This window comes from Gallus gallus, chromosome 2 (genome assembly GCF_016699485.2).
Source record: "Gallus gallus isolate bGalGal1 chromosome 2, bGalGal1.mat.broiler.GRCg7b, whole genome shotgun sequence".
Taxonomy (NCBI): domain Eukaryota; kingdom Metazoa; phylum Chordata; class Aves; order Galliformes; family Phasianidae; genus Gallus; species Gallus gallus.
The window spans coordinates 23,497,328-23,516,192 of NC_052533.1; the positions used below are offsets into that span (position 1 = coordinate 23,497,328).

General features: G+C 39.5%; 1 protein-coding gene across 1 annotated transcript in view; it reads left to right on the top strand.

Annotated features, from left to right (window-relative positions):
- The window catches only part of COL1A2 (collagen type I alpha 2 chain), a 38,972-nt gene extending 21,262 nt beyond the window's left edge, over positions 1-17,710 (top strand). The window contains exons 27-52 of the mRNA NM_001079714.2: positions 440-493; positions 583-636; positions 735-788; positions 1,629-1,673; positions 2,867-2,965; positions 3,658-3,765; positions 5,171-5,224; positions 5,774-5,827; positions 6,338-6,391; positions 6,497-6,550; positions 6,652-6,759; positions 7,731-7,784; positions 7,877-7,930; positions 8,787-8,948; positions 9,943-10,050; positions 10,483-10,590; positions 11,810-11,863; positions 11,966-12,073; positions 12,291-12,344; positions 12,662-12,769; positions 13,338-13,391; positions 13,525-13,632; positions 14,039-14,285; positions 14,687-14,877; positions 15,984-16,226; positions 16,784-17,710. Coding sequence (NP_001073182.2) covers positions 440-493; positions 583-636; positions 735-788; positions 1,629-1,673; positions 2,867-2,965; positions 3,658-3,765; positions 5,171-5,224; positions 5,774-5,827; positions 6,338-6,391; positions 6,497-6,550; positions 6,652-6,759; positions 7,731-7,784; positions 7,877-7,930; positions 8,787-8,948; positions 9,943-10,050; positions 10,483-10,590; positions 11,810-11,863; positions 11,966-12,073; positions 12,291-12,344; positions 12,662-12,769; positions 13,338-13,391; positions 13,525-13,632; positions 14,039-14,285; positions 14,687-14,877; positions 15,984-16,226; positions 16,784-16,930 — 2,538 coding nt within the window. The 3' untranslated portion in view covers positions 16,931-17,710. The remainder of the gene's footprint in view (positions 1-439; positions 494-582; positions 637-734; positions 789-1,628; positions 1,674-2,866; positions 2,966-3,657; positions 3,766-5,170; positions 5,225-5,773; positions 5,828-6,337; positions 6,392-6,496; positions 6,551-6,651; positions 6,760-7,730; positions 7,785-7,876; positions 7,931-8,786; positions 8,949-9,942; positions 10,051-10,482; positions 10,591-11,809; positions 11,864-11,965; positions 12,074-12,290; positions 12,345-12,661; positions 12,770-13,337; positions 13,392-13,524; positions 13,633-14,038; positions 14,286-14,686; positions 14,878-15,983; positions 16,227-16,783) is intronic.
- The last annotated feature ends 1,155 nt before the right edge of the window (positions 17,711-18,865 follow it).

Genomic DNA, 18,865 nt, shown 5'->3' on the forward strand with positions numbered 1-18,865 from the left:
GCAAATTTTTGTGGAGAGTGTATAGTTTCTATCTTACCCTGTCAATTTTCAGCTCTTTCCTACTGATAGATGGAAGATTTTGTAAATCTCAACTAAGGAATCAAATAATTGATTTGTTCTGGGAAAAAATGCCATCTATTGGCCAGATTTCTTTATCTGTAATTCCAAAGGACTATTTTGTAAGGATAAAGGTGCTGCAATAACCTAAAATTAACTATTGCCATTTAGTTTTGTAAGCATCTATATTACCTTTTGATAGTGAAGCTCTTATGAGCAAATGGGTAAGTTGAAGAACCATAGGGCTTCAACTTAAATGTAGAAGTATGAGTTCAAAATAAGCAACCAGAGACCTTTGGTTTTGGCACAGAAGCACTTTAGACAGATACTACTCATAACAAATAAAAATTTTGATAACAGCTTTCTGCTTGAACATATGTAGGGTGCTCCTGGTCCTGAGGGAAACAACGGTGCTCAAGGTCCTCCTGGTGTCACTGTAAGTAACAGCCTTCACACAAATACAATTTCTGATTTATTTTTCATCGTTGTGACTTCTCATTTTCAAATTCGTTTACTTCTACCCAGGGCAACCAAGGTGCAAAGGGTGAAACAGGTCCTGCTGGCCCTCCTGGCTTCCAGGTAAGACGCAAGTGCTCTGCTCTACTTTACCTATGGTTTACAAAGCATAAAGTTCTTCTGCCTTAACTTTATTTGCATCCTTGTTTCTTTACACTTAGGGTCTGCCAGGTCCCTCCGGTCCAGCTGGTGAAGCTGGCAAACCAGGCGAAAGGGTGAGTAGCAGATTCAGTACTGCTCAAGTAGAGGCATGTATTGCATAAGCCTTTTGTTAATTCCATTCCACAATTGTGGTGAAGCAAGAGTCCATTGAATCCATTTGCCAAAACAAAGTGATCTGTGTTATATGCAGAGTTTAATAATCCCTTTTGTTAAAATTAGCCACAAATGGAGAAGGTCCTTTGGCACTTGGAGCGTACTTCCTTTTTTAAAAGTTCCTTTATGAAAAGGAAAAAAACAGTCCTTCGCTTTTGAGGCCATAAGCAACAATAAAACATCCCCCATAAAAGACAGCACATGAAGAACATTGTATTCCAGATTTCCTTTGAAATCTGCAAGGTTCAACCTAACCAGCATTACTCCAGGTGCATGCCTTTGCTCATCCACTGAAGTTCAGTGGGTTTACAATGGCATTCAATGGTGATAACTTGGTGATAATTCAGGCAACAGGCTCTGCACCTGTTGTGTGATGGAATCTGCAAATTGTGCATCCTGTGCATCATATCAGCCATTTAAGTTGGTAGTTAATCATTCCATGTCTCTGTGTGAAAGAGTTTACACTGTATGTGCCTGACCAAAGAGCTTGAAATGTAATAGCTAACTCTCTTCACATGAGAAGTGCATCTCTTAGCATGTGTGCTTTGAGATTTTCTGCAGTTATATGAGAACAGTTGATGTATCTAAAAAAACTGATTTTAGTCTGAAGATTTTCAATATACTGCTGAAACTTGAGAAGCATTTCTATTTACTGCTAAGAAACAAAGTTCAGAAGTTCAATGTGAGCTAATAACGTTGCTCTTGAAATAAACTTTATCAATCCATCTCCTTTCTTCTAGGGTCTCCATGGTGAATTTGGTGTCCCTGGTCCTGCTGGCCCAAGGGTGAGTGACTCATCTGAAATCTGATAGAGACTTGTCTTAATGAAGTATTTAGAGTTAGTATGAACTATATGCACTTACAAGTTTCTCAAGACAAACGACTTTTCTCAAGCACAGAATACCATGTATTGCAGCAGACTACCTGGAAGCAGAATTTTCTCTGCTTATTCTGCTTGTCAGAATATATCTGATTATACAATACAATAGTTGCCATTGTTAGTAAACTTCTGGATAAGGAATGCAAATATTACCCAAGTAATGATGTCGTGATAAGCTGATCTAATATGTTTATGTTAAATTCTCAGTGGGAATGCAGGTGACAAAAAAACTGATCCTACAGTGTTGCACTGAGTCTTGGTGCATATGAGAATTTTAACTCCATTGCCATCCACCCAAAGGGGTAGATTTATGAGCCTCACCAATTCAGTTATACCACCCTTGCTAGCCAGCTTCTGCCTCCCATATGGTGTTGTTGTGAACAAAAGTAAGCTGAATCCAGAGCCTGGAATAGTCATTAGAAGGTACTGCCCTCAGCTCAACAAAACTAACACTTCCTAAGAATTCCACAATGCTTGCATAAGGTCTCATTGGTGCTTTTCAGAATGTGCCACCTCTCCTTGAGAGGTTATTTGATCACGTTATAGTTCTTGCTCTAACCCCCAGATTCTCTTGGATAACTGAAAATTTCCATTATGCCCTATCAGATTATTCACTGCTGTTCAGCTTGATTACACTGGGATAATCTGAAACCTCTGTTTTAGTAAAAATTATATATCTACATTTGATAATCTACTGTGAATTTGAGCCCAGTTTCTGGCTATTTCCACAGCTCCAGTTACTATATTCTTTGAAGTGCATCCTTATACCTGTTACAATGTTCAGGTCACATTAGTAGGTTTCAGTTGTCACCTTTATTTCCTGGTGGCATTTGCCACTGTAAAAACAATTATTTGCCAATTTCCATGGCCCTCATTTCACTAGAATCCATTGTCTGACCTCAGATTGGTACTTTGCTTTATTTGTGTCAAAAGCTAAAGCTAGTTTTTCCCACCGGTTTAATGTACATAATTCTGATATTAATAATGGTTTGTTCAGCTAAAAATGCATCATAGTGTCACTGCTACCAGGTGGTGCTTTTAAACCTCTGACCTACAGAACAATTAAAGGAAAAATTCAAATCAGACTGTCTCTCACAGGGCGAGCGTGGTCTTCCTGGTGAAAGCGGTGCTGTTGGTCCTGCTGGTCCTATTGGAAGCCGTGGTCCATCTGGCCCACCAGGCCCTGATGGTAACAAGGTATGTTAAATTCTCAGTGGGACATAATTACGTATGTCTGCTCCAGCTACTACTGCCTCACTGTTGAATTGCTGGTGAGGGCAGTCAGAAACCTTCTTTACTCAGTATAAATGGTTGCTGCCAACAGGTAACCTACACACATCATAGGTACTGGGCCCTTTCTTCAAGTAGTAAATCTGCATAACAGCTAGTCCATACTAATATAGATTTTTGTTGTTGTTGTTGTTTATCACTGATGAGAATGGAAGAGGAGCTTCAGTTTATTCTAAACTTGGATACTGCTTCTTAGCTGGGAATGCTGTTACTCTGAGATTTTGGCTAAAATTCATGCTAGCCTGTTTATACCCACCTGGGGAAAGAAGTTCTTGTGTCCAGTAAGCAATATTTTCCCAAAAACATTAGTATGGTCTGCCAAAATAAGTGTGGGGCTCAACTTTCAAGATCTTCATATGTAGTCTTTCCACAAAGGTTTAGTTTGGAATATGGGACCACAGAATCGGAGAGAGTTCATGTCCAGCATATTCACTAGCTGAAAAACTACAAATGCACAATAGCTAGAGACCAAATACTACTACTCAGTATATTTACAAGCCAGCAGAATATGGGCTTATAGGTAATGACAAAATTTTGTTCCATATTGCAATATTGTTCCATATTTCACCTTGTCTTACACAATAACCTGTTGTTGCTAGGGTGAGCCTGGTAATGTCGGTCCTGCTGGTGCTCCTGGTCCCGCTGGGCCTGGTGGAATCCCAGGAGAGAGAGGTGTTGCAGGTGTTCCAGGAGGCAAGGGTGAGAAGGTAAGGCTGATGCTCTTTGTTATATATGCACGGGTCTGGGAGATGCTTGAATTTCACTAACTGAAAAAAATGCAGGCTACGCAAATACAACTTCTATTTGCTGTGAAATTGTATTTTGTGGTGTCTTGTTAGTTCTCAGTAAGTAAAGGTTTTGTTGGTCCAACAGATTGATAGTAGTTTGAGGTCCTAAGGCTGCATTTTGATCTTTGCCCAGCATTTAGAATTGATTTAAGTGGCAGGTAGGGCTTCACAGGGTTGAGTAACAATGAGCTTACGTTTATGAAAGCAATGTTAAATCTGCATACAGGCTTTACAGCAGGAATGGGCTTATGGATCATAAAGAAGTGAGTGTCTGCTCAAATCCATAACAGCTCTACTCTGATCTCTGACACAGTACATACGATGTATAAATAAATGGTTTAGTGAGAAGTATTGGTGATAGGTGGATGGTTGGACTGGTTGATCTTGCAGGTCCTTCCAACCTTGGTGATTCTATGATTCTACGAAATGACAAAATTTTTGGTTGCATCAGATGCATATAAAAGCAGAACATTTTAGCCAGTATAAGCACTTGTACTGAACCAGACTTCATGGTTTTATGTAAGTCCTGTTGCAAACTCTGCTTTATTCATATAATTATCCATAAAATGGATTCTTACCTTGTTAGGTACACCTTGTTCCAAGTTCTCTTCAGTTCATTATTTAAACTCTAAACTGAGATTTCTATACCTTACATTGTTTAGACTAAAAAATCTATGACTGCATTTATGCTACATGACTATAAAGAAATTAAGATGAAAATTGCTTGCAACTTTTTATAAAAACTGGGTACTGACATGCAGATTAATGCAGAAGAGTAGGACTTCTTTAAAAAGAAGAGAGAACAGAATGCTAGTCTGACTTTTTGACATTAGCAATGGCCTAGATACTATTTTTGTTACATAAAATATATGGCCTTTTACATGACCACTCACGACCTCATTTTTTTATCAGTTCTTTTCTTGCTTCGCATAGAAGATATAACATGAATCCCCAGGAAAATTTTTACATTTGGTTCTTTTGTGACCAAAAGAAATGGGGTTTTGAAGTAGTATTTACATTCACCATTTGGAATAGACGTTTTAATTTTGAATTTTTAATTCTTGGTACCTGGAGGCAACTAAATAGGTATATATATAATAAAAGAGAGAGGATTATAGTTCTGTCAAATCTTACCATTCCTCGTTGTCTACACATTTTATCTTTGCAAGTAAGTACATACTCGAAGTCGTAAGTCAAAGTCCATTCCCAAACCAAAACCAGCATAAGTATCTCTGTAGTACATGTGCACTCAGTGAACAGCTCAGGGTTTCTTTCTTTGTACATTACCAAGATAATGCTTGCTTCTTCTCTGTATGTATTTTAGGGTGCCCCAGGTCTGAGAGGTGACACTGGTGCAACAGGAAGAGATGGTGCCCGTGTAAGTATCTTTTGTTTCTACTTGAGCTAACGTTGTTGCACCTGAGAACACAAGTGACTAAAAGGGATGTTTATGACTTTTATTTTCCATTGTATTCCGTTTCCTCTTACAGCTGCTTGCTTTTGGTGTGGGTCAGTGTGATTATGTAGCCCCTTATTGAGAGGTGTTTGAATTTGAGGAGTGAGAGAGAAGAGATCATTCTTAATGCATGGAAGCAGAGATATGACATTGGCAGAGATCACTATTTCATAGACAGTTGTCAGTGCGATGTCCTCTGGAACTTTATGGGTTCAGCCCATAGAGCTAATAGTAAAGGCAGCCTGCAAAGCTTCACAACATTAATTTGACACTTTGGCTGCTTGTGCTAGATTTCATACTTTGTGAGAAAAATAACAGCATAGACTTTAAAGGACACCAGGTTATGTAAAATATACTAAGAATAACTGAAATAAAGTCACATGCCTATCTCCAGCAGAAAGGAGCAAAAAAAATTTAATTAGTGACTTGCTTACATTCTATTACAAATGATGTGCTTCTCTTAACCTGTAGGGTCTTCCTGGTGCTATTGGTGCTCCTGGCCCTGCTGGTGGTGCTGGTGATCGGGTAAGTTTGCTCTTTGAATGAACAAGTGTCTTGTTTGTACAGCTTGCCTGCAGTACAAATATTTAAGAAGAAGACTCTAGTCTAATAGAAAACAATTCCATCTTGTTAGGGTGCACAAGTTTGGTAAGTTCTTACATTATGTGAAGCAAGTGTCATTGGGAGTTTTCCATTGCACCCCATTCCTTTTCGTAAAAGGGCAGGGAATGGAAGTACATCTGTATGGCAGTGGTTTTTACAGAAACAGTTCTGATTTCAGCTTTGTCGGAATTCTTTCCAATTGAGGCTGTGATCCTCTTCACACTTGGGAAGAGGTTCTGATATGGTGTCAAACAGCAACACATTAGCTCCTAATGACTCTTTATCCTGTCTAAGTATCATTAGAAATTATTCTTAACATAGGATAGATTAAAACAGAGACATGGGGAGATGGACTATATGCATCAATACCACAAGATCTGTTTTGACTAGTGTGGCCTTCCCCTATATAATGTCTCCTGCTGTCTGTTTCAGGGTGAAGGAGGTCCTGCTGGTCCCGCTGGTCCTGCTGGTGCCCGTGGTATTCCTGTAAGAAGCAATTCCTTCAATTATTTCATCGTGTCAAAGACATGATATTCAGAAAAATGCCCTTTTAAAGCCAATTCCAACTAGTCCTCATTGTCTTCTCTTTAGGGTGAACGTGGTGAGCCTGGTCCTGTAGGTCCTAGTGGATTTGCTGGACCTCCTGTGAGTACTCTTTTCGTTTTCCTCTTATTGATGCCACATTATTCCTTTTCTTAGCTTGCTTTTTCAACTCCTTGTTCTGTGTGTTTCTTTTCTGCCTATAGGGTGCAGCTGGTCAGCCTGGTGCTAAAGGCGAGCGTGGCCCTAAGGGACCAAAGGGTGAAACAGGACCAACAGGTGCTATTGGGCCAATTGGTGCTTCTGGACCACCAGTAAGTGAACTTATCTTGGTAAAGTGAATGGTTCTTAACTGTGCTATGCAAGCAGTATGCTAACCTGAAGGCCTCAAATTTTGAAAAGGTAATTAAAAAAAAAAAAAGAAACAAATTCAAATTAGACTGTGAGGAAAGTCAACATTCTGACTTTCACGCAGTATATAAACCTTATCAATCTATTTATGTGGGCTGAGATCATGAGTCTGGAACTGAAATGAAGAGGAAAAAAATAAATAATTTTCAACTTGTGCTGAAGATCAGCAAGATCAGTCTATCTTGAACCATTCAAGGGGTGTTTGTGGGTAAGTTCCTGAGCTGAGGGCCCTGATGACCTTCCTCTTAAAGACAGAATGTGCTATTGCATTCTGACTTTTAGATCCAGTCGTGCAGCTGCGTCTGTGCAAATTGGTGCACACCCTTCAAACAAGCTTATAATGTAGCTCAAAGATATGCACTGTTTCACATCCACGCAGCCCATTACTGGAGAATTGGTGGAAATGATGTAGAAAGAAAGGCCTTGGTATCTAAAATACTCTGAAGTATTGCAACATAACAGTGGCAGAGGATCTTACCATATGCTTCTGTAAGAGCAATACCAGATCTTGGAACTACATGGCTGTAGCAGTCATACTATACAAACAGAAGTCCTGCTGTTCTTTGCTTTACTACACCTTTCACATTTTAATTCCAGATTTGCTTAGATGCACGTTGCACTGGCAAGGCAGATTCATTTGTATCATTCATGCCTTACGCAACACTTCAATCCTTAGCATATTGATTTAAGAAGCCCATGAGAATTTTTTACCCCTAATATCATCACATTCTGTTTTGGGGCCCCAGAATTCTTCAGTTAAAGTAAATAACAAAACTTAGTTTCTTTTTTGTAAGAATGAGACTGGTCCCCCTTACTTTCCCTTATAACAGGTCTTTGCTTGATTCATCTGTCTCTTTCTACTCTTCACACATAGGGTCCCGTTGGTGCTGCTGGTCCTGCTGGCCCTCGTGGTGATGCTGGTCCTCCTGTAAGTCCTCAGGCTTTTACCATTTGCACTGTTGCTTTCCATGAATTCACTGTTCCTTTAAACTAATTTTTCCTTTTGATTTTTATCTTTAGGGCATGACTGGTTTCCCTGGTGCTGCTGGAAGAGTCGGTCCTCCAGGCCCTGCTGTAAGTAACTGATGGAGAAGTTTTAGTGGAAGACAAGTCTGAAACTGTACTGGTTAAGGATAATCCTCATTTTTGTTACATGACTCAAATTCTGACTATCATGGAATCGCTGCAAATCTTTGCAGGATTGGATAGGAGAGAAAATTCAGACTGGGAATTATGTATTCAGTTTTTTTTTTTCACAAGCTAAAAAGCATCCTTCTGCACCTTGAAGTGCCTTGCCTGTAGTAAAAATCTGGCTTTATTTTGCTTTTATTCACAGAGAGTAACGGCATAGATATTGGTTTTGAGTGGAATAAGGTCATACTCTACCTCAAAAAGAATGTAGAGATTATCTCATGTCCACGCTTTCCGAAGTATCTGCAGTTCCAACTGCTGCCTAAAGCAGGAGAGCCTCTCATTATGTCTATGAATGTGACTTACTACTTTCTTTTTCAGCCCAAACTTGTTATTTCCAATTGCCTTTCATAAAACTTCCTTTTCACAACATTGTTCCAAGCCTTAAGAGGAGGTATTCCTTTCCTATATTTTAAATCCCACTATCCAAAGCTAAACAATCCTATTGAACTGAAACTTGTTAGGTTTTTTTTTCCCCCATAGGCTTTATAGTTGCAATTGATGTCTCTAGAGCCAAATCAAATCTACATGCAAAATTTTGCCACGTTTCCTAATTCAGTAATTCTGCTGATTCCAGCTATGCACTGCTTAACAGAAGTAGTAACAGTTGCTGCTCTGTAACAGCTGATAACCTATTTATTGGAAAGCACCATTTTTGTAAATGGAATGAAACTTACTCTCTTCTCCCTGGTTCTGGGTCTGTGTTGTAATGACGACACATTCATGCTCGATCCTCTAGGGCATCACTGGTCCCCCTGGTCCTCCTGGCCCAGCTGGCAAAGATGGTCCTAGAGGTCTGCGTGGTGATGTTGGTCCAGTCGGCCGTACTGGTGAACAGGGTATTGCTGGCCCACCTGGTTTTGCTGGTGAGAAAGGTCCATCTGGAGAGGCTGGTGCTGCTGTAAGTAACTGAGTATCACATCTCATTACAAGTGTCTCTTTTTGTGTAAATGCTACAGCTTCTAAGATACTTACGGTACTTTTGAAGGGCATTTCTTCTTTACCAAATTGAGCAAAGTTTTTAAGCAGTAGCTTCACTGAGATTAAGGAAAATTTTTATGCATGTTTGACTAACATACCCTAAAAAGTGAGCATTACCTCTGTGTCATGTCTTGTAGAAGTATCTATTTGTGTGAATCACCTCTCTGTTGTTTCTCAATGTAAATATATAGAAGTTTCTTCCATAATCTGTAGAAGTTACAGCTAAGAATAAAATTCTCACTGTCACTGTTAGATGTGTATGTTAAAAATTTGTAGGTGACCATTGAAAATCTGCCCTGTAAGGTCTGGTATAAAGCAATACATTTTCTAGTTTTATATTGTAAAAAATACAGTTGAACTAGAGGGCGTGACTGCAACTAGGAATAATAAAGTAATATTTCAGGATAATTACTTATGCCAAGTTTAGTAGCACATGCTCAAATTTTAAGGAAATTGGAAAAATCTCTTATCTAAACACCTTTTGTCTTTTCAAAGGATCAGTAATGAGCTCTAAGGCTTGTAGGGAGATAGAAGGTACCTAGATGGTACATAAGTCTGTCTCAGAATCAGATGGTTGCTTTCTTCACTATGGAATTCCTTCAGCACAGTCATCTTCTCCATTCTGAATACCCCAGTTTTCACATACCACCCACTGTTAGTGAATGAGAGCAACACAGTAGGAGGTCTCGTCCAGAAATGGAAAGCAAATGTACTTATTGGGGTCGGAATATAGTCAGCATTACTTTCTTACAGACATTTAGCTTTGGTCTTCCACCTTGGTTACAATTTTTTCCATTTGGAAACTGTCGATGACCTTTGTTGAGATCTTTGGGAAGTAGTTACAGAGCAAAATAAATGAGAAATATGGAGGGACTTTTCCCCCCCCCCGCTAATATAATCTTTTCATCTGACAGGGTCCTCCCGGTACCCCAGGTCCTCAGGGTATTCTTGGTGCTCCTGGTATCCTTGGTCTGCCTGGCTCTCGGGGAGAACGTGGTCTTCCAGGCATTGCTGGAGCAACAGTGAGTATATGACTTGTTGACTGCCCTAAACTACAAAGAAAAATGCTGAGGTCTCCTCTTAAGGAATAGTGGGGGACAGGAGGTATAGACTCTGTTGTTTTCATTTCTGCTGCAAACAGATCTTGGTTAAATGGAGCCTACAGACTTGAGCAGTGGAAGAAATTATTGCTTGCTACAGACAAACAAGACTTGTGTCTGCAGGTGAATGTATTTTTGAACGACATCAGAAGCATCTGTTCTTAGCAAGACATAGAAAAGCTAGAAACTTAAATATTTTGCTGTAGTTAGATGTTTCTCCTTGTCTCCTGTTTCTGTTTCACTTCCAGAACTGACTGCAGAAAAGTGTTTCACTTAAATGTAGGCTGACAGTTTTGTAAGGCTGGTTTTTGTTGTATTATATGTCACATTTTGTTACCACTGTTCCTGTATTAGGGTGAACCTGGTCCTCTGGGTGTTTCTGGTCCTCCTGGTGCTCGTGGTCCCTCTGGTCCTGTGGGTTCTCCTGGTCCTAATGGTGCTCCTGGTGAAGCTGGTCGTGATGTAAGCTATGACTTCTTTCCTCTCCAAGACTGCTTTACTTTTGTTCTGAGCCAAAGACAAACAAACAGAAAAACTGAATGCAATTGGATGCTGTTCTGCTAGCAAACTTGTACCTTCCAGTGTCTTCAGGGAAAACAGTAGCAGGATCCCAATGCACAAATCCCTCATTGGGAAGATCTAAAACAGAGCAGTGGTACCAGGGAACCTCCTCATCACAGAGCGAATTTCAGTCCTCTTCCCCAATAGCTCTGACTAGGTGACAAATTCTTCAAGGCATAAATTGTGTCTGAAGGATACCCTGGAGTCACAATCAGAATCTTCTGACTTTTTGCTTAATTGCCAAAAAAGATTGAGTGAGAAAGAAGCCTTCATTGCCGGAGCTGGTAAAAGCATTACATCCCATGCGACAAGCTTTTGGCTGTAGGGAGGGAAGCTATGTCAGGGAAGCTGGTTATCTGTGATTATTTTTTTTTAATGTCAGATATATACATAATGTTTCCTGACATGCATTCCTTCGCCAGGAGATGTTAAGGAGGCTAAAAACAAGACAAAACAAACTGGCCTGCGTGGCTGAGCTCCACAGATAAATGCAGGGAGTGGAGGACCTGTATCCTATGTGGAAAGGGGTATGTGGGAGTACTGCAATGTAAGAAATTGCCCCCTCTAATGCCCTACTTCATGGATGATTGTTTGATGGACAAGGCCCTGCAACCAGCTTTTCATAGAGCAGTGAATAAACTTATCCATTCAACGTGGCCATCCGGGTTAGTAGTTCACCTTGAAGAAGGGTATCCATACAGTGCCTAGGTATTACTTACACCCTAAGAAAAGTAAAATATTCACATTATGGTTCTTAAGGATTTAAGATATAAATTTTTCTCTGGGCATTATCAGGGAAGTTTATTTGATAATCTGAGACACTGTTGGTATAGAACTCTTGTACTAACTTTTCATTTACAGAAATAGAACAAAAATCATGAACTTTCTCCTATATTGATATTGTAAAATCTAAAATATTTGAAGGCCACCCTGCTTTCCAGAGAAGGTTAATGTATGTAAGGGAATTGAATGTGGGATTTATAACAAAGTTTACCTTCAAGATTCATGCTATTCCATCTAAATGCCTTCTGAATCTCATTGGGAGCAATTAGGCTGGCACAAAGTTCTATGTGAGATGTATATTGATGGGCTTTAATATTTTTAAATGGTACTTCAACAGGGCAATCCTGGAAATGATGGTCCTCCAGGCCGTGATGGTGCTCCTGGCTTCAAGGTGACTTCTTCTTTCCTTTTACTTCATATTTATAAAAGAAAATTTCCAATATGTGTAAGTCAGTAGTAACACAGTGTCTCTCTTGCATTCCCTTATTCTCAGGGTGAGCGTGGTGCTCCTGGTAACCCAGGTCCCAGTGGTGCTTTGGGTGCTCCTGGTCCTCATGGCCAAGTTGGTCCTTCTGGAAAGCCTGGAAACCGTGGTGATCCTGTAAGTTGATGAGATATTACTTTTTTTTTTTTGATTGCTACAGGACTAACATTTGTCCATCATACATACATACATATATGCCTTTTATTATAGGGTTTTGATGCTTATATGTATATATGTAAATAATCACTTTGCTTTCTGTAGAGATCTGTTTAGCATGGAACCTTTACTAGGTACGATATGCATCAATGACATGCATTTTCTTTTCCTGTTCCAGGGTCCTGTTGGTCCTGTTGGTCCTGCTGGTGCTTTTGGCCCAAGAGGTCTCGCTGTAAGTCTTAATTTCTGTATATATTACTATGCTGATACAAGAATAGAAAACGAATGCTTAATATTAAGGACTCACAACTGTATTCAAGCACAAAAAGTAGTGCTTAAGGAGCTGTAAATATTTATAAACCTAGGATCTTGATCATCTCTCATGAGATTGAACCTGAAGCTTTTGGGATTAACACTTTTCCTGGGTGTCTTAACAGAATACACATAAATATATCAGGGGCAACCTGTGGCATAATGCAGAACACTTAATTCATTCTTTGTCAGTAATATCTAATTCAGGCCTTCTCTGGCATGTATATCCTTTCCTAGGGCCCACAAGGTCCACGTGGTGAGAAAGGTGAACCTGGTGATAAGGGACATAGAGGTCTGCCTGGCCTGAAGGGACACAATGGATTGCAGGGTCTTCCTGGTCTTGCTGTAAGTAAATGATTTTCAGTATTTTTGGTTTAGTTCACTCTGCGTCATCTTTCTAAGGCCATAAGATCCAAACACTCGGTGCTCTCCACATAATAGAGTGAATTTTAATAATGCCGCTGATAGCTGATCTTAGAACTGTACCATTGTTTGCCCCATATATCAACTACATTTGGCTCGGACAGAATTCAAAAAGCTCTGCCTTTGTTTAAATAGTATTTCTTCTTTTCTGGTCAGAAACTGTCAAGTTTCTGTATCAGAGAGAAGCAAGTCACGTACAGATTACCTTCCCTTTAAATTCTGGTATCCCCTTTGGGAATTCTGTCTCTTATTTTAAAGGCTTTTCTGGAAACCCTAAGAGACAATACAGAGACTTCTATAGGTTATCCTTTTAAATAACTTTTTTTACTCACTTTCCTCCCACATTTTATATCCCAACTCCACTAATGCCAGTTGCCCTAGATTTCAGTTCTCTGAACCCAAATATGTCTGCTGATCCCCTCTTGAATCATGTTAATACAATGTGTGGCATTGCATTTTTTAATGAGTATGCATTTCTTTTTCCCAATAGGGCCAACATGGTGATCAAGGTCCTCCTGGTAACAACGGTCCTGCTGGCCCAAGGGTATGTGAATTCAAGCGTATATGCAAATAATTCTCCTATTCCTTTTATGGAATATATTTGTACACTGTCCTTTGTATGAATCCCTATTTGTAGTGTTCCCTACTGTTGTTAAACTGTTCAAGTTTTCTTCTAGGGTCCTCCTGGTCCTTCTGGTCCTCCTGGTAAGGATGGTCGCAATGGTCTCCCTGGACCCATTGGCCCTGCTGGTGTACGTGGATCTCATGGTAGCCAAGGCCCTGCTGTGAGTATAACTTATGTCCTGTTGATTTAACATGTTTAGGTAACAGTTAAATGAAAATCACTTTAAAATCTTAGTTTATGGAGAGATTTATTTCTATTTTAATAAGGGATTTTGAAATGTTGGTTGTTATTTAACATTAAACATTTCCCTAATTGAAGAAGGACTTCAGGTTTAATTCTTTCTTTATGGCCAGCCAGTATAAGCACAAAGGTTTGGTAGTCCTACACAGTGTATCTTCTGCTTCAGTTCACAGGAGTTACCACAGAGCAGGTCCATAGGTCCTTCCTTAGATTATTGTTGAGGGTGCTAAGACTTCAGAAGGACAACGCATGTGTGGAAATAGTCAGCTGAAAGAATCGTATTTATAATAGAATACTAATTGTCTTTTGCTTTTGAAAAACTTTAGGGCCCTCCTGGCCCTCCTGGTCCCCCTGGCCCCCCTGGTCCCAATGGTGGCGGATATGAAGTTGGCTTTGATGCAGAATACTACCGGGCTGATCAGCCTTCTCTCAGACCCAAGGATTATGAAGTTGATGCCACTCTGAAAACATTGAACAACCAAATTGAGACCCTGCTGACCCCAGAAGGCTCCAAAAAGAACCCGGCTCGCACCTGCCGTGACCTCAGACTTAGCCACCCAGAATGGAGCAGCGGTACGTGGTGCCAGATGTTTCCTCTTTCTGGCTCAGCAAGTTATTTTCAGCTTATTAGCTTTCTTTGATGAATGGTAACCCTGGTCAACCAGTGAAAATACGAAATGGTTAGTGTAGAAGTTCTGTCTGCCTCTGGTGAAAATACATATCTATGAGGACATTCAGAGACATTCAAAATTGCACTGTTGTGCAATTATTTCAGTCTTTTTAAAAAATAATGCGAAGATGTTTAATCCTAGTCTTTGAATACAGATAATTTCTTACAAATTGATAGTCTAAAAGATGTATTTCTCCCAATTATTACTTCAATACTGTACCTAGCTATGATATTTATGACCTCGCTGAGTTTCTATATCAAACCATTGAAAATAAACTGAACGCAAGTGTTTCTTTCCTCAAAGGTTTCTACTGGATTGATCCCAACCAAGGCTGCACTGCAGATGCCATTAGAGCCTACTGTGACTTTGCTACTGGTGAGACTTGCATCCATGCTAGCCTTGAAGATATTCCCACTAAGACCTGGTATGTCAGCAAGAACCCCAAGGACAAAAAGCACATATGGTTCGGTGAAACTATCAATGGTGGTACTCAGGTATGTGATGCATTGGAGGATGATTGTTTCCTACAGTGCTTTCTTAAGAATTTGCTACCCACTGACTCTCAGTGAGCAAAACTCATTTATTAAACTCTTAGAGGAGAAATACAAAAAGGGGAACAGCTGTGTTTTGTCTCTAGGGAACAGGGTTCCAGTTCTGGTTTCCAACACAGTTTGCTAAAGGGATTTCCTAGTATTGTTCCAGTTTTTCTTAGTGTCTGCCAATGATCAATTCAGCACGATTAGTGGCCATTTCTAACGGAATCCTGTCCTGGAATATGCTACTTTAGTACAAAGACAGTCCAGAAACAGAGAAAGTAATGAAATAATTTTTGCTATCTTTTAAATTGGGATTTATTTTTGACATATTGTGCTGTTCCAGGAAAGATATTTTTATTACACGTAACAGATCCTAAGTGTATGCCATCATAGCACTCAGAACTGCCATGAAGTAAAATCAAGAAATATATCTACCTGCATGTCAGACATTGTACCAGCCTGCTGGAAAGTCCTTTCTGTACAATTAAGAAGAACTAATTTCGTAATTTTTTAATGAAAATGAGTTAGTCTTATGATGAAATCCCAATTTACAAGTTCTTCAATATAAAAACAAAGTTTATCACTGGGTCAGAACAAGGACCCAAGGTACTCTAGAGTCCTATTTCTCACATTGGCTGAAAGCGGTTGCTGGTAAAGAATGTAAGGAAGCAAACATTCATAACATCCACAGACACTACTCTATAAAACTAAAATAAGAAATAAAAAATCAGGGCTTTCTTGAGCCGGGCATTGTCAGTATTAATGGAAACAATGAACTTCTCCTCTTTTGAATATATCTGATCTCATCTTTAAATCCACATAAATTGCTAACAATAACCGTATCTTGCGTCAGAGTTCTACAGCTTAACTTCATCCACTACTTGTGTCCAGTTTTCACCTTACTTTCTTCTAGTTCTGTATGGTGTTTCCTAGCTCTGGAGTTGAAATAGGCAACTGATCTCAGACATTTGTGGTCTTAAATTTTTTTCTGTTCCTACAGAAAATGTGCAAACGTTCACTTTTCCTCAGAAATTCAATGGAGTGGGTTTCTTTGTCTTTTTCAGTTTGAATACAATGGTGAAGGTGTGACCACAAAGGACATGGCCACCCAACTTGCTTTCATGCGTCTGCTGGCCAACCATGCCTCTCAGAACATCACCTACCACTGCAAGAACAGCATTGCCTACATGGATGAGGAGACTGGAAACCTTAAAAAGGCTGTTATACTCCAGGGATCCAATGATGTTGAACTACGAGCTGAAGGCAACAGCAGATTCACTTTCAGTGTTCTTGTGGATGGCTGCTCTGTAAGTAACACAGAAAGCATGGGCAGTATGGTTGTATTAATGACAGTTCTACTTTGATTCAGAACTAGATTATCAGGCAGACCAAAAACATTTTATCCAGTGAGGATAAATAGCCTGTAGAACCAACTATGCCAGGTCTTTAATGAGTGGCAAAGACTGGCGTACTAACAGATCCTTCCTGCACTGTGCAATGTGGCAAAGAAAAGAAAAAGCTTTTCTGAAGAACCAGACCCAAATTCTGTGGAAACTGAAGCATACTGAGAAAGTAGCACAAAAGGTGCAGGAGGGGCAGAGTCGAGTCTTCAAAAGATCAGGCAAGGTTCTCTGAGGTTCTAATCAGCACGAATAATACGGAAATATAGAGCATCACAAATGTTAAGGTTAAAGTAAATGTTTTCTCTGTATTAGAGTTCTAAGTAGTTGGATACGGGTATCTTATTTGCAAACAATGGCAGTAAAATTAAAGTACAATTATTTCAGAAATTATCCAGTTAGGTGAAACCATTCTCAGTTCTATGAGCAATACAATAACAATTCTAATACGTCTTCTCTTGCAGAAAAAGAACAACAAATGGGGCAAAACGATCATTGAGTACAGAACAAATAAGCCGTCTCGCTTGCCCATCCTTGACATTGCACCTTTGGACATTGGTGGCGCTGACCAAGAATTCGGTTTGCACATTGGCCCAGTCTGTTTCAAATGAATGAACTAAAATTAACTTAAAGGCCCCCCCCTCAGAATTATTCTTTGTCATTTCTTTTTGTAATGAGAGCTGACTCCTTCCATTTTTTTTCTGTTCATCTACTTGCTTAAACTCTGGGCGAAAGAGAAGGAGAAGAATTGATTGGAGCATTGTGCAATGAAATTTAATACAGCCCCAAAAGGACTTGGAAGTCTTTCAAGATTTAACACCTTGCTTTGGGAAATGTCAACCTTTGTAAAGAAAAAAAACCAAAAAAAAAAAACCAAAAAAATAAAATAAAAAATGATGAAAGTTTGCACCACTTGTGGCCTTTGACTATCTTCCACAGAGGAAGTTTAAAACCACGACTTCCAAAGGTTTAAACTACCTCATACACTAAACCAAGTGTGATCCACATCCTTTGTAGGCATTTCTCCATATCATATGAGTTACTTTCAGTTCCACTCAGAATATAGTGGTGCTAATTTCATATTCCAGAGTGTGTTTCCAATACTTGAATTTTGATGGTGCTAGCAGCAGTTAAAGTATTACTTCTCTGTTTCTTTGAAATCTATCTCATCCCCAGCTTAAGCATGTGGATCATTTTTCCTCATCTTTTTCTTCTTCCTCCAAAATCAGGTGTTTCTGCTTCCAAATCTCATTTTCATCTTCTCCAACGGATAAAAAAGAATCATCATTTCTCAAAAGAAAAAAAAAGAAAATGTATTTTGTATATGTGAGATGTTTAAATAAATTGTGAAAAGAAAAAAAAATAAAGCATGTCCAGTGTTCCAAAAGAAGGTATCGAATGATTAAAGTTACTTGCTTAGGTGCATCAGCAGAAATGCATACTCAGAATTTAGAGTATGTCTTCATTATTTCTTAAATCATTGCTGTAAAATATTTGCTTACAGCATTCAAAGACTGCCTACTGCTGTCTTCTGGCTGTAATTGTCTACTTGACCCTTCAATTCAACATCCCCTTTTGAGGAAAGTCCCCAAGAAACCATGCCTCATAGCATGCGAGCTTCAAAAGTAGAAGAGATTCTTCATTTTATCTGAATCCTAAGCAAAATTAACGACTAAAAGAAGGATAATCATCTCACTTAAAATAGAAAATGAGGATTCTGCCTTGTGGAAAACTTACTGTGGAGAGAGCTCTGCTGGCTGATGCTTTGCTGTAATATGCAGGAGTGTGTGCTTCAGAAATAATGTGGAGGAAGATTCAGGAAGATCAGGCTTTGTTAGGCCTTTACACTTCATTCAGTTGTGTATGAAACAGATCTATCTACTGTTAACTTTAATAATTTGCTATCACAATGAACATGCTGAAAACCAAAGACTGTTCTCGGCTGAGACCTTTTAAGATGCTGCTATCATACAGTGCTTTTCTGAAAGCCCGAAGTGAACAGCAGTTTCAGCAGCTGTGTTTTGGCACTGGGAGGGTCTTGAGAGGTGCTGGAGAGATCACACACAAGACTATGAGGACAGCAGCTGGAGCAGGTAAGGGGAGAGCTGATACGGGCTTAATCAGCAAGAATCTGCAAAGGAAAGCCTGGAGAAAATAAGCAGAAGAAGATCCTGTAAGGTGAACGCAGCACCATCTTAAAGGTTAGTGAGTGAGTAGAGTCTAAAGGCTGCTCTGAACAATAAAAAGAGGGATAAGCACTGTTTCTAAAGGAAGTTTTTCATTCTTGAGTGCAATTGTTTGATTAATGGAGAAAGGGCAAGTAGGAAAACACAGCCTGGCATGCAGCTGCCGTGTGCTCACAGCTGGTTGTGTCTGCCTTAATAAAAGGGGAAATGTTCACAGCTCTGTGCTAGATTAACAATAGGGAAATTGCCATGATAAAATATAGCCCTTTTTCACTTAAATGAGTAAAATACAGTTTAATGTCAATACCCACCATTATTCATTGGACCGTGATGCTTTGTGAAGCGTTAGCATTTCACTGT